Source organism: Pteropus medius, unplaced genomic scaffold (assembly GCF_902729225.1).
Source record: "Pteropus medius unplaced genomic scaffold, Ma_sr-lr_union100, whole genome shotgun sequence".
Classification (NCBI taxonomy): Eukaryota; Metazoa; Chordata; class Mammalia; order Chiroptera; family Pteropodidae; genus Pteropus; species Pteropus medius.
The window spans coordinates 2381673-2397234 of NW_024340695.1; the positions used below are offsets into that span (position 1 = coordinate 2381673).

The 15562-nt window shown below is 43.5% G+C and overlaps 1 protein-coding gene across 1 annotated transcript in view; it reads left to right on the plus strand.

Annotated features, from left to right (window-relative positions):
• PRKCH (protein kinase C eta) overlaps positions 1-15562 on the plus strand; it is a 197890-nt gene that overhangs the window by 130611 nt on the left and 51717 nt on the right. Inside the window, exon 10 of the mRNA XM_039864425.1 lies at positions 11068-11222. Within this exon, the coding sequence (XP_039720359.1) occupies positions 11068-11222 (155 nt within the window). The remainder of the gene's footprint in view (positions 1-11067; positions 11223-15562) is intronic.

Consider the following 15562-nt stretch of genomic DNA (forward strand, 5'->3'; position numbering starts at 1 on the left):
ATGGTAATATTATACCTATTTTGCATTTTTAATTCAACTCGGTAAATGTTTACTGAGAACTTATGTGCCAGGGACTGAAGACGCAGGGGAGACCAAAAGGCGGACCCGCCCCCTAGTCACTTTCAGCCCAGCATCATCCTAAACACAGGTACCTATAACACGGCGAGATAGAAGAAAGTCATAACCTGGTCCTTGGGAGGGGCTGTATGAACTGTGTTTTGAGGATGAATAAGAGCCCTACAGTCACAGGGTGGGTGGGAGGGGACAGGCCTCCCAGACAGAGGTAACGTTAGTGCAAAGGCACAGAGAATTAAAATGTATGATGGGCTTAGGTACACCCAAATAACTTGATGCGACAGGATTGCAGGAGAGGAAATGTGGATAGTGATGAAGAAGCAAAGCCGTAACTGACATTATCTGTTAAGGAGCTTACACTCAATCGTGGAGATGAAACCATCTGGCAAATCAAGGAGCAACATAAGATTTGCATTTGAGGAGGTGTTCTCTGGTGTCCGTCTGCAGAAGGAGGAAACTGGGGGTAGCAGACCTGGTAAGGACCTTGAACCAGTGGTCTGTTGGACCTGCCTACTCCAAGGCAGTGGTCATGGGAGTGAAGTCAAAGAGACATGAAGGAGATGAAACTGGTAGGCCTTTGTAGGGTAAGAATGAGAGGAGAGGTCAGTTCTGGCCAGTTGGGAGCCTGGGGGAATGGAATATGATGAATTCACTTTGCATAAAATCCAGTGGTACAATCTTAGGCTCCGCTGTCATCCTTGAGGGTTTAAAGAGACCATCTGAATTCCATTTAACCAGCTGAAACTTCTACAGAGTTAACACAATGTCCTCTCTTCTGGGTAAACCTTTTAATCTATTTCTGATTTCTTTGCCACTCATCTTATTAGTCTAGCCCCTTTTATTTTGGTCTTTCTACTTTTACAGTATGGTCTGCATCTTTCTTCCTCAATGAGCAGTGAGGATCAGTAGCTCATCTATATTGCAAAAAGCGTTTGGGAAGAGATTGTAGGGGCATCATTTGCTTGAACACATCGTGTTCCCCAGCCAGAGGACCTGAGGGGGACCTGAGGCTGCACTGGAAGAACCAAACTCAGAATTGCATGTGGGATGCACATTCCAAATGGAGACTTCAGGCATTGCACATTGTAGAACAGAAGACGGGACAGACTCTTGGCTGGCGGGTTTCGAGGCACCATCTCAAGGCAGATGTGGGATACCCTTGGCCAGATTCACTCTAACTAGGCAAAACGTTTTTTTAATCAGATAACTATAATCCAGAATCCCCTCCCATGAGGCAGAACTGTCTATCTAATTCATCCACAGATCAGAGAGAGATATGAAATCTTGGCTTCTTCGAGAGGTTGCAAAGTTTAGGAACCACTGTCATGAAAACCTGATCTAAATAATTAAAATGGCATTTTTACTCTTTATCTATAGCCCTATGCAAACTAAATCTGTAAATGTCTTCAATAGACCTTCTCCTATTTGGTGCTTAAACCAAAATCTTTATAAAGAGAATTGCTCAATGAAAAATAATGATTAAAAGGAATCCTATTGTGCATACTTGTAAGTGACTAAACCTTTTTTAAAAAAATAATCATCTATGATATCTTCTTTGTGACTCTAAATTCAGAATTTTGATTTGTGAATGTAATTCAGAATTAAAACACCATGTTCAGTTAGCAATAATCTGCTCTGAGATGCTTATTTTTCCAGGCTAATAAAAATGATCTTTATTATAATATAGGGACTAGACTATTAATACCATATCTCCTTATTTCCATTAACTTAATTTAGAAGTCCAGCTAATTGTAGGACTTAATAGAAATGGCATTGGGAATAGTATGCAACTGTTAAAAAATCATGCTTTTGATGGCTAAGTACATCGGGAACTATTATGTAATATAAGTGAAAAAGGAAAGATATGTTTTTCATTTTTCCTTCTTTAAACATGCTATAGAATGTTAAGTAGGACACAAGGGGAAAATAAATTCTAGTTAAAATCACCTTGGAAATTTATTTGCCCTGAAATCTCCAGTTCTTTGGATGCTACAAGCCATAAATAGTTTTGTTTCCCCTTGCATTTGGACTTCTGTCTCTGGGTGTCAAGATAATAGGCGATTTCATTTATTTTTCCTTCATTTTTCATGTATGCACTATATAATTACATTTGAACTACAAACATATAATTACTTTTATAAACAGAGAAAAAACAAAACTTTATAAATAAAGGGAAGTGAAATGGCATCAAGCTGACCCACTTCTCTTCCTGAATTTTTCCACAAACTGTTTTAACCACAGACAAGGTACCTTCACTTTTTTGCACTTTACTTACATAAAGTAGATGGATAAAACTAATCTTGGCAGTTCGTTCCAGCTTTTCTAATGTTCTAGTTTAAATTGTATCAGGAAACCAAAATGGCCTCCTGCCATATTAGTTTCTGAAGGGTTTATTAACCCTCACTGAGGTCCAGGTCCTATGCTCGGTGGTGTTAGAGATACGTAATTTAACATCTGGGCTCTGCCTTCAAAGGTTTCAGGTCCTCCATAGAAAACGATACCAAGTGCACCAAACCATTGCAGCCCAGCACAGCGATACTGGGCAAGATGTGTGTGGACCAGGGATGCCAAAGGGGCTCCACCAGGGAGGGATCATGTGTGCTCTGACTTTGCTGTATCCCCAATCAGATGTTTTCTGCTCATTTATGCTTTAAGAACACCCTGGCCCAGATGCTTCATCATGTGTTGAACTGCAAGTTAGATTACCTCATTTTTCCCTAGTCTGGTATATATGCCAGTAAGCTTTGCCGAGTTTCATTACAAGAGATGGCCATAGTGTGTCCAGTTTACCAGCAAAACAATTGGTCTTGGAAAAGAGCTGTGTGTTCCTCCAGGGTTGAAATGCAAGTTCCTAAGGCTTATTATTATACTGGAGACATAGTTCTCCTTCCCAAAGACTAGTGTCTGAGCTCAGGCAGGCTGTATCATGCCCATGGGCTTGACAGAGGGGTTGATGGCTGATTGAATTAACTTCTGATACCTTCTGGGCTACGCAAAATGATTAGTCAAAAAAATAAAGAGAAAAAGCCGTTAGATTCTATCTCCTTGTTTCTCCCTTAAAGACTTTGTAATCATTCTTAATGTGGTTAAATTCAAGTTGTTTGCAGTTCAGGCATGGTGCAATCAGATTTCCTCATGGGGATGCTTTTCCACTGTGACTTCTTTGACGTCAGTGACTGTTTCCTGTTGATTTGAACTTCCTGTTCACCCTCGTAGATGTCTTCGCCGGAGAAAAATTATAAGCGAGGGGCACTTATGAGAAATGCAACACAGTGCTGTTTCTGGAGGTTTCCTTTTACTTGTCCACAGCCGGTCAATAGCACTCTGCAGCTTTTGATACAGAGTTAATGTGCTGTTCATTTAGAAATAATTCCAAAGCAATTTTTAGAAGTTGGGCAAGTAAGTCTAGATGTGGCTCCCAGCTCCACATTGCTTTAAAGCAATAAGTAAATTAGCCATTAACTTTCGGTGTTGTTTCTCGTCTTTGCCTTGTTTCCAAAAAGTAATCTGCATCTTCATTGTAGTATATCTTCAAATAAAATTTATATCTGTAGATCATAGAGACTACGGATTCTTGCTTTAAACAGAAAATCTCTCTCATTTTGTTGAGAAGAAGAAATCAACTTTATAGAAGAGAATAGCTACTACAAAAAGTCTCACTGTAATATGCTTGCAGTCTATAGGAGAGCATATTTGCTTTGTAAACTCCCAAAGTAGAGAATGAATTATCATCTGATAATAGAAAATTAGAAAACCTACTGGAACTGAAACTTTGATTAACGTGTTTTGGTTACCAAATCTAGTTTTGTAACCCTTTGCTTAATTTTAACTTCTCAGAAAGAGAAGTCCTCTTTACCAGATCAAAGTCATGACCATGGCATCCGGAAATGCCCCCCAACCTCAGCAGCCGGCCTAGGCATCCTCGAACCCTCTAGGTCCCAGTCCCACACTGAGTCAAGGAGCTGCTGCAGCTGCTGTTTTGGCTGCTGTTTCATTCCTGTTTACTTGCCAGTCTGCAGACTTCACGAATGAGGCACCAACTCTCCCTCCACAGTGGGCAACTCATGACCGAGTATGGTGCAGCTCCCTGCAAGGGGCCAGAGTTCTAGGAGCAGGTGGCCACAGCAGCTGCTGAAGTGATAGTAGAGGTGGGATGATAATGAGGATAATAATAATAGTTCAATAATAATATCTGGAATGGGCATTGTCGGAAATTCTTAGCTTAAGTCATTCTATCCTCACACACCTGTGAGTTCAGCCATCTTATTATCCCCATTTGGTAGCTGAGAATTTTGAGAGAGAAAATAAGTACAGCACAGCATGAGCCGTTTTTTCCTCTCAGGCATCCTAGCTGCAGAGCCCACGGCCCTCACCCCTGCCCTGTGCTTCTCCTTGGTAACACCCTTGGGTGCTAGGGTCAAGGTCTCCTAAAGTTAGCTTAGCCCCTCTGTGTGATATAGTAATACAATAGCTTCTCTTAGTCGAGATTCTTTTCTGGGCCTGGTGCTGTGGGAGGCACTTTGCTCCTGGTTTAATCCTCACACGATCTCTGTGGTTATAAACGTTATTACCCCAGATTTGTAAATAAGGAAACCTCCCACCCCTTATATATTGGTGTGTTTCAGTTAAAATTCTCCTGGTAGCAAGTAACAGAAAGCAGCTTAACCAAGATCCTATAAAAAAGGGAGAAATAAAAATAAAGATTCAGAGATAAAGGAGGTGTATCAGGGAACCCGAGGGCAGAAATCGGCCGGGCTTCTCCAGGGATCTGAAGTTGAAAGACACGAGAAACCCAGGTTTTCCTTCTGGGCTCGCTGTGCTCCCTGACCTCTTGTCTTTGCCTCACTCTGTGTTTTCCTTTGTTCTTCTCCCTTGTCCATCTGTCCATCCATCTGGGCTATTACCACTCTGATATACCCAGACATTTCACATATTCACACCACAAAGGCAGCCTCAGCTCCCTAATGCTTGTTTCCTCATATTGCACACACAGCACAACCTAGAGTAAAACCTCTCCATCTCAGTTCCAATTTTCTGGGAGACTGTGGGAGGCCCAGCTTGATCCCGCCAGCCATTTGCAGGATGTCCAGCATTTACCCACATGACCATACCATACCAGGGCCGTTCTCTGAGAAAGGGATCAGTGAGCTGAACAGACACCCCCAAAGGTCTACCACACTGACCCTAGCTCATGCTCACGCCACAGTCACCCTCCTGAGGTGATATCATCTTGTCACAGGCACCACCTTAGCATAGCACTTTCATCAACCCAGCTGTTTTGCCTTGAACTTTTCTTCATGCAATTACCCATCAGTTTTACATCCTAAACAACAACCCTTTTGAGAGGCTTTAGGGAACACATATAGCTTATACTCACAGCCACTATCAGGCCTGGGGAAGTAACAGCCCCGAATTGGTAACAGCCAGGGCCGACTTGGCCCAGGTTGTCGCGGGTTAATGGAGCCAGGCAGGTGATGACAGGAATTCTATTATTAACCAGGCACCAGCTCCTTGGTCTCTTGTAACTCACCAGCAGGGCGTGGGACAAAGGAGTTGCTTTTATTCCCCCAGGTGTTCTTCACCTGTCTTAAAGACTTGTATTTGTGGTTGGTTGAATCAGGGACAAAAAAGAGGAGGGAGGGGCAGACCAAGGGCTGGGCCACTTGGCTTTAGAACTGTGGTTAAACCTGTCTCTGGGACCTTAGTTTCCTACCAGGAAGGTTAGGACAGAATTGACCTTAGAGGAGCCAGGGGCCTCTGGGAAAGCTGGGCAGGTGTCCAGGCTCAGACTCTAGGAAACTGGACTTTAGAAAAACCGGAATGACTGTCTACACAGGCTTACATACAGAAGCAGCTGTCTGTGCCGATGCTGCCCGGGGTGGGATTTGGAAGCTCTCCCCTGCCCCCAAAGTGACTCACGGCAACCTCCATCCATGCTGCCCACCCCCCTAAACACAGGAACCCAGACGTGCTTCCTCTAGCCGCTTCACAGCACAGTGTGTGAAGTATGACTTAGCATTCACCAAGTCAGCAGAGAGGCCAGTTCTGAAATAGCACAGATGGAGGGCAGAAGGGAAGGTGGAGATTATCTTCCTCCTCCTCTCAGGACTTCAAATTCAGGTCTCTGCTTTGTAAAGGGCGTTTGCTGCGTGTGAAAGGTTTCCTTCAGGTTGAGGGAATTCGTGTCATCAGAGTGGCACTTATTTGCAGTTTTTGTAGCTGATGTTGTTTTACTGTGTGTGACAGGAAGGTTCCAACACTTACAGGTGTCGTTTTCAAGCCAAGCCCCATAGCCGCCATCTGATTTAGCTGAGACGCTGGGCCTCTGCTTGTGGTTGAGACTAATAGGATCCTGTATATATATATATATAGGTCCTGTATATGAGTAGGACCGAGACCTGCATTTCTCAGCTGTGGGTGACCAAGGAATGGGGTGAAAGGAAGCACCCTAACTAGCCTTTTGCTTTTCCTACTAATACTTGCTATGAAAGTAGCAGCATGTGTTACAGTGATGCCCCACACTCAGCAGCCTCAGCACTTGGGAATGTCTCCCTTTGCAGTCACTACCTCCTGCCTCACACGGGACACCTCAGCTGTTCATTCTCCTTGATCCCTCCCCTCTCCATACCTACTCTTGACTGACTCATGCTTCCTCATCCTTCAAGCTCGGGAGTTGGCTCCTCTTAGAAGCCTTCCTCAAATCCTACTCCAGGCTGCTCAGATGCCCCTGCTCTGTGTCCGCATGACACCCTCTGTGCCCCTTCACTGCACTTAGCACACTGAGGTGATGTGCTCTCTCTACATGTCTGTGAGCTTCCTGAGAGCAGGCGTGGGGTCCCATTCAATTTACAATACTTGGTCCCCACCCAGGGCCTGGCATGGCATGTGCTCAGAAAACATTCCTTCTTAACCTTCAAGGAAGTGTAAAGGTCTCTGAAAGCCTCCATTCCAGAATTCAGACCCTGTATTCCCAGTGGAACCCTGGGACCCCAAACCAGAGCCAGGTGGGTCTCATTTTGGATGTTGTTCCAACAAGCCTGATGGCCTGGTTATTTTAGGGGTTAGAAAGGCCATAAAGGGAGAAGGTAGTTAGTAGTGGCCTTTAGTGGGCAGTGAGGGGTGCGAAGGCCCCTCTCTCCACAGCTGCTTTCCTCCTCCCCCTGCCTAATGGCTGCTGTCTAAGACAGGCTCAGACTGTACCTTTTCAATGTCCCATCTCTCATCTTCCAGATGAAAATTAGAAAAATATGGAGGAAGCCCATGTGACTTTGCTTTGTTTCTAACTGATGCAAGATGGAGCAAACCCCGTGAGAGGACTCAAGTCTTGCACTGAGAGAGAAAGGGTGAGGGGGCTTGACTGTGCACAGGAAAGAATTCAAGTGCACGACCAGAGTTAGAAACAAAAGTCTATTAGAGAAGGAATAACACACCACAGACAGAGCGCAGTCTCCTCTCAGAGACAGAGAATGAGAGTGGGAGACAGATGGACAGACCGACAAGAGACACTGAGAGGGACCCTGAGTTGTCTGGGAATTCATTCGGTTTATATATCATTCTTGGTTTCTATGAATTACGGTTTAAAGACTTTGTTTACCTGTTTTCCTTGGATGGTGTGGGTATGCAGTGTTAAAGGCATGGTAGCAATCCCTACCTTTGTTTTATTGGTGCTCTGGTCTAGCCGCAGGGAGTGAATGGTTGGGTTTATTTTGTGTAGTTTATGACTTAAAGACTCTATTTTCCCTTTGGAGTATGAGTAAATAGTTTGTTAGTAATCCCAGCAGGAATCTTCCTTTGTTCTGTAGGTTTCTGGCAAGCACTTAGCAGGCTCTGAATACAGCTCCATTTAACATTTAGTTCTCATGCCTCTTCCCTACATCGTAACTATACATGTAATTCACACTTCTGGAAATCCTCAGAGATACTGAAAAGAGTAAAGAGTAAATGTCATCCTAGATCTCACAACTGAAAGCTGACTTCTGATACTACATAGGTATTTTTTGTCCTTTCTGTGCATATTTGCGTCTTTGGCTAGAACTGAAATGATTCACATTTATGATCTTGTTTCTTAACTGAAAACATTCACCATCATGGCCACCAGCAGCAGCAGCCACTGCTGTTTACTGCATCCTTTCTAGACTCCTCACCTGAGGACGTGCTTAATGAAATACTATTGCTAATGACGACCCCTTCCTCACTTCCCTCACCTCCCTTGTCCCTACCACCACCACCTAATGATGATGGATCTTCTTTGCTCAATGCTAAAGACTTTGTCATTTATCTCTTCCTCCGCAAAAGAAATCTTAGAGAAATTGCTGCCGAATTTTAACTGCCTCTGCAGACATTTTAAATAAGGTGAAGAGAAGTAAGTTTGAGCAGAGGGTCTCCTCACAGCAAAAGTATTCTGATAGTTGATAAACAGGTTTTTATTTTTCTACCTTGTGACATTATTTTAGGTCTTTGATAGGATGGGCCATTACTTTTCGTTAAGTATTGTGTCTCTCTGCTGGCTGGTTTTCCCTTCCTGCTTGCTTCAAGAGTTCTATGTACCCCAAGAGATGGGAGTTTCCCCAGTGTTCTAGGTGGTGCCAGACAGGTTAGAAATGAGACCGAATGAAAAGAAACTCATATTTTCACAGTTCTAAAGCTTATGACCTCCTTGCTGTGCATCACAGATGCACGTGCCTCCCAGCTCCTCATCCTTCATTATCTGAGAATCTGCCTCCAGAGTTGGGGGTGGGGCTGAGAAAGAGGGGCTTGAGCAGGATTAGAAGGCAGTGTTTCTGCCCCCAGAACTGGAGTTTAGCCCAGGGTCTGGCTTTTCAGACTTGAGGTAGGACACTAGAAGTGGACAAAGTTTCCCTTGGAATGCCTTCATCTTTTTAATTCCTACTGCCATAGCAACTCTTGCCAAGTACACCGAATTCCAACAGCCTAAAGAACAGCCTCTTACCTACTGACCCAGTTCCTGTAATTAGGTATTTCAAGCTACTGGAATTCATGTGACCGTCAGTCACAGCCATGAAGAAGGTGAACAGGCTGGTTAACAAAAATGTCTAAGACCGACCTACTTGCCATGGAGTGGTTCGAGGTGGCTTTATCACCTGAGTCTTCTTTGGGACCCCTTGGCCACACCTCCAAATGAACACAGCATTGGCATACAACTTCCTGTGTGGACGCAGCTCTTAGATGTGTCTCTCCTGCATGTTTACCCTCAACCCCAACCCACCGCTAACCCTCTCATTCCACCGGAGTCCTTTCTGTGTAGAAAATGCAGAGCACCATTGCTAATCCAAGCTTGTTTCACCCAACTCTGCCCCTCCACGTGTCAGTCACCCTCAAAGGAAGGCCATTAGCTTAGACAGCTTGTCGTACTTTGTTTGCTGTTATCTTACGTTGTCTAACCTGAAGAGTTGTTGTGTTGCTGTTTGGTTTTTGTTTTTGTGTGTGTAAATTTTGCTACTCCTTCTTCACTCTGAAATTCTTGCCGCTGCTTGTCAGAGAGAGATGTTTTATAGATACAGGGGATTTTTTTTTTCCCCCTTCCAATTAAGGTCTTAAAATCAGGAACAGGAGGTGCCAAGTTGTAGTGCCTTCTGATCGGGATGGGCCCGATTAAACTGGTGGTGAAGAGAGAGGTGAGCAAGAGCACACACGATCTTTGTTTATCGCTCAGCTGTGACTGCGTGATGACACTCAGAGCAAAGCTGTTGGCACTTATAACCGCAAATAAAGATGGGTTCTTTGTATAAACCTCCTCCGTGAATTGGTAAAATACCAATTTCCTTACAAAATGACATCCCACCCTCCCTCCTTCCTCAGAAAAGGCTGATCATTAGCCCTGGTTGCACTCATCCTACGGGCCTTAGTTTACATGTCACTCACTCAGACACCTCCCCTGACCCCCAGGCCGATGGCCAGATCCCATTGCTTCCTCCACTTTTTCTTCACAGGATTCACCAGAATTTGTAAATGTGCTTATTTACATGACCTTTGTTTTTTTTTTCTTTCTTTCTTAAGTAATGTGTGTCTCCCACACCAGACTCTGTGGGTAGAGGCTGTGTCTGTCTTATGCCTGTCTACTCTCTGTTGGGTTCCCAGCATCTGATTTAACACCTGGCTAACCTGGGCCTCATACATGTCAGTGGGAAGGAGTGAGAAAATCCGTTGTCTTAGAGGTTCCTGAAACAAAGTGTTTTACACTGTCAATCTTGGCGATGTCACTTTTTAATTGAGACCTAAACATTTGTCACTAAGCAGTCTCAATTTCACTGTGCTTTTCCACACCGCTTGCACAGTAGTTAATACGCTGCGTCGGCGATTTTTTTAAGAGCCTGTTTCACCTGCTGGGTTGAGAGTTCCTCTGGCGGAGATGGCATCTCCTTGTCTTTATGTTTCCACTCCTGACCCAGAAATCTTCTGATGGGCTGAATGGGATTTCCGAGGCTGTCATTAGACTGCCTTTGGCCGATTTGTCCAAAGCGTTCTCCTTTTTCTGTGACTGTTCTCTGCCCAGGTGTGATCCCTTTCTGTGATTAACCCTGCATGTTCCAGGTGAAAGGCATGTACCTTTCGATTTATGTTGCTCTCTTCCACTTTATAAAAACCTCTAATGTGGGTAGGGATAGCATCAGCATCCTCACTTTACTAATGGTGAATGTCTAGAAGAAGTAAACGCAAGGTCACGTGGCATTTAAGGTGCAGAGCTAGAACTAGAACCAAAGGCTTCTGACACCTCCTCCACTTTTTATTTAATGTAGAAATTCAAGGCTATGTGGGACTAAAGGCGATCTGGGTATTATTCCCCTGCTCTTCCCAGGGGTCTGATTCCACCAACTCATCTTGCTTTGCTCAGCCCCTCATCAGGATGTCTCGCTGAGTTCCTCCATTTGACACCTTCTGCTCCCCATGCCACCACCCACGGTAATGCGGTGCTGGTTGGACTCTAGGCTGATTGCTATACCACGTTGGATCCTCTCTTATGTTTGTATCCAGGATCGTCTGTTTTTCGTGATGGAATTTGTGAATGGGGGTGACTTGATGTTTCACATTCAGAAGTCTCGCCGTTTTGATGAAGCACGAGCTCGTTTCTATGCTGCAGAAATCATTTCAGCACTCATGTTCCTACACGAGAAAGGCATCATCTACCGGTGAGTGTTGCTTGTAGCCCCTCTCATAATTCAGCCCCTGTTCGCTCTCCTGGCTTCATCCAGCCTCCCGTTTCTCATGATAGTAAATGGAAATCTTTTGGGAATTAAATTCACAAAGATTTGAGTGTCCATTAGAATAAATGAATAACATAGTGATCAACATTGCCTGCAAACTAAAACTTGCCCCATGTGGTGTTGACGGGCTGGGAAGAGACTATTCGTGGATCCGCTCAGCTGGGGTTTGCTTGAGAGCCTGTTATAGCCAAACCCTGCAAGGTGCTGAACATGTTGTTTCTCTTTTTTTCTGTTTTAATGTTGGAAGTGATCATTCCACTTCGAGAATCCATACCTAAACTGAAGGGTGTGGATGACTGTTGCTCTCTCTTTTTTTCTGTTTTAATGTTGGAAGTGATCGTTCCACTTCGAGAATCCATACCTAAACTGAAGGGTGTGGATGACTGTTGCTCTAAGTTGTAGCAAGAATCACAGTCGGATGGGGCCGGGGCTCACCAGCCGAGGATCTAAGGGATGAGCTGTCAATGAGCAGTGTCCCACTTGACGGTATTTCTCAGTAGTAGCCCCCTCCCAAGTAGTATATGATTCCATTTAATGACACACAATCTTTAGAGTACAATATACCATATGCTGAGAGGGCTTGAAATCTGATTGTTATTGTTGGCCTCAGAGCTCAAGAGCTGTCAGATGAAACTTTAGTCAGACAGAAGGTTAGGTAGGATGGGAAGCATAATAGAGTATTAGACGATTGTTACTCTTAAATTTTCCTATTTTCCCTGTTATGTGTTCTCTTCAAATCATTGTAACTTAGTTGCCACATATACTCTTTATTTCCTCTTGAGATGCAATTCTTGCTGTCCTTTGAGAAGAATTCTTTTATAGTGGAGCGTGAATGTTGACATAAAGAATTTCCTGATTCAAATTTGCTGTTTATTAGCCTTGCTAAATGCTTTTCCTTTTGTGAGCTCCTGACAGAATTGACATCATTATTAAAGTGTAAGAGAGCTTTAAAAACAGCAATTCCTAAATACCCCAGAAGTCAAAACAAGAAGAGAGGGTGAGACTAGTAAAGATTGTGGCAGGACTGGCTGACGTGAGAAAGTGGGAAAGTAAAGGAGGAAAACGGGCACTCTACAAAAATGTCTTCCAGTTGATTCTCACTGCAGAGCCCTGAAACATCACCTAGATGTAGCCCTTTTGTCATGGCCCCAGGCGTGAGGTAGAGAAGAAGTGCAGAGCTGGGAGCCAGGCTGGGTGGCCAGCAGCGGGAGTCACCCTCTTGAAGGGAATCAGGAATCGAAACTCGTTATTAAGTCATAGAGCTGGCCCAGGTTGCTTTAGACAGCCTGTCCTGCGAGCTTTCTTAACTCGGCTGTGATGTTCTCCTGGAGGCTCTACAATGTAATTGTCCCTGACTCAGCATTCTGCCCAGTGAGTGCATAGTTGGTGGTGGTTGCTGATACAGTCTCTGATGCTTAGGTACCAATAATATTATTTGTGTTATTTAGATGAATAACTGTGTCTTAGAATGCCTTAATAACCAACATACTCACTGGTAGTGAAGCTAGAGTTCAAGCTATGTTTTTAACCACTGGGCTACACAGTCTCCTCAGGAGAGATGTAGGGTACCACTAAAGCATGGGCTTCATATATCCCTTCTGGTGACAGGGCATGAAAATGAGACAGAGTGGTGTCTTAGCCCATTCAGAGTGCTATATAACAAAGTACCACAGACTGGGTGGCTTATAAACAACAGAAATTTACTTCTCATGGTTCTAGGGGCTGGAAGCCCAAGATTAACATATTAGCCTTAATTAGGTATCTGGTGACGGCCATCTTTTTCCTGTGTCCTTATATGGCAGAAGGAGCTAGGGATCTTTCTGGAGCATCTTTTATAAAGGCACTCATTCTATTCATGAGGGCTCTACCCTCATGATCTAAGCACCTCTCAAAGGCTCACTTCCTAATGCCATCATCTTTGGGGGTTAAATTTCAACATGTGAATTTTAAGGGGACACAACATTCAGACCACAGTAGTAGGGAAAAAGCAGTAAGGTCTAAACTTGTTTTCTTGAATCTCAGAGATTTTACTTGAGCACCACGTAACATTGCTTTATGCCAGCGAGCTTGCTTTCTTCTGCAGGACACAGCTGCCTCAATCTGCATGTTTCATTTGTCTTGAAATACGAAGGATGGACCTTAACCCAGTGTAGTTTCTGGTGCAGCAGCATCCAGTCCACATCTTGATAAGTTTGATTTCAATTCTTGGTATCTGTAGTTCAGTTCTGAGAAATTTTTTTAATTTATTCTTAGACCTGAATCCCATGTGCAAGCTCTAACTGCTATGGCTGACTTTGAAGGGAATACATTTAGTTAAGATAGATTCAAATGCTATTTTTAGCCTGTGGATTTATTTCACAGGATAATTTAATTTCATTCAGGGTACTGGCCTAAGAGCAGAGTCTTAAGGATAAGCCTTTGAAAGCCAGGTCCTTGGAATTCGCACACAGTAAAGGGCACATTTGGGTCACAGAGGGTGTGAATTTGATCTAAAGTGCACAGTGAGAAACTTGGGAGCATCTGACAGCCTCATTCATTATACATGTCCCAGGATGGCCTTTATCAGAGCTTAAGTGATCTTTCTAGACGATGTCTCTGACCTATCCAAATAGTGTTGTTGTTGTTTGTTTCTTTGGGAAATTTTTTTAAGGAAAGGTGTTTATTTTCTAGCAGATTATAAAGATGATACCACCTGCAAGTCATTGTCCAATAGGACTTTAGAAGGTAGTACCTTAGGCTACCTCTGACATGACTTCTCTCTCTGAGCCAGACTGTGCCTTGTAAGAGAAGAGAAAGACCAGTTACATTTCTCTGCTCTTCTGGTTGTATTCTGACCCTGATTCTCAGTGTGTTCATTTGCATTTCATGGCAAAACAGAAGCCCAGTTTCTGGGAGATACAGCAAGAGAAGGGTCTCCCCATTGCCTTTGGTTGGAAGGTCTGGAGCCTGCCAAGGGCCAGAGACCAGAATAAGAAGGCTGTGAAGTAAGCAGTCAATGAGCCACTTTGCTGAAGGAAAAAAAGACTATTCATTCCTTTGTCCTGGGCTTGTTGGCTGATTGAGAGCCCAGATAGGGCTCATGAATAATTTACATGGACATTGACTTTTTCTAAAGTCAGACCCTACAGAAAAATTAGGGAAACAAAGGAGCATGCATCCCATTTTACCTGCTCTGTAGAATGACAGGTGCCATTCCTATTATGTTTCGTAAGCTATATTCAAGGGGAATTCTGCCCCAAACTCCTGAAGCCAGCAAGCAAACGCTGGATTTGCTGTTTTTGACAAAATGTGGAATGTATCTAAAATATGTTGAGTGAGGAAGAATTTACAGGCAAACAGTTTAAATTTTGATTCTTCCTTACCATGTTACACTTGAACACACAGCACACTTCAACACGTAATTTCCAACTCATGAGTCTGACCATTTGGTGCTGTACACAGTTCTTGGCATGCTGGGTTCTTGGACGCATGATAATCAATATTTAGTCCTAAAGCTCCAAGTACTTACAGTGGTAATTTTCTGTCCCATTTTCCAGATGTGGAACTGGCCCACAGAGGCAGACTCTCAGACCTGACATGTTGTACTCATATACTTATGAGCACAGTAACTTTTAAAGAAAATCACCTTTGATTTTTCCTCAAATAGAGAAGACAACTCCACCTAATTTCACCTTTTTTCTAATTCAGAATTTGGAAAGATTAGCAATATCTTTCTCAGATAAGATCTATTAAGTTAGGTGGATCTGCATGAATATACCAATTTCTAATGTCATCTGACTCTTGTTTCTCACGGATATCATAAGAAACTATCAGGTGTCTTGCTGACTCCATACCTGTATGATTTGAAGTGAGCTGAGCATAGCTTTGCTCGGAGAGGCCCCAGTGAGGCCGCCGCCTCTTTGAGCATCGCTTTCATGTCTAAATTGACAAGTCGTCTGTTTCCAAATCAGTTTGTGTGTTGGATCAGTGATAAATATCACATGCTTGCATCATTGCTCTCTGATATCTTCCTCTCCCCTTCTCGAAAACTGTGGCGACATCTGTCTGATTCCCATCTCCTGGGACCTTTCTTATTACTGTTTCTTCTCAGCAGACTTTCAGAGTCCTTGAATGCATTTCTTTTGAGCCTGGAATATTGAACTCTTACTGTTACTTCACCTGTATTGGAATTCAGTTCTATCTATTCTGCTCATTCCAGTAGGAAAAGTCTTCTTTTTAGATAAAGATGAAAGTCAAATTTAGGAGCTCGGTTTTCCTTTTGCCAC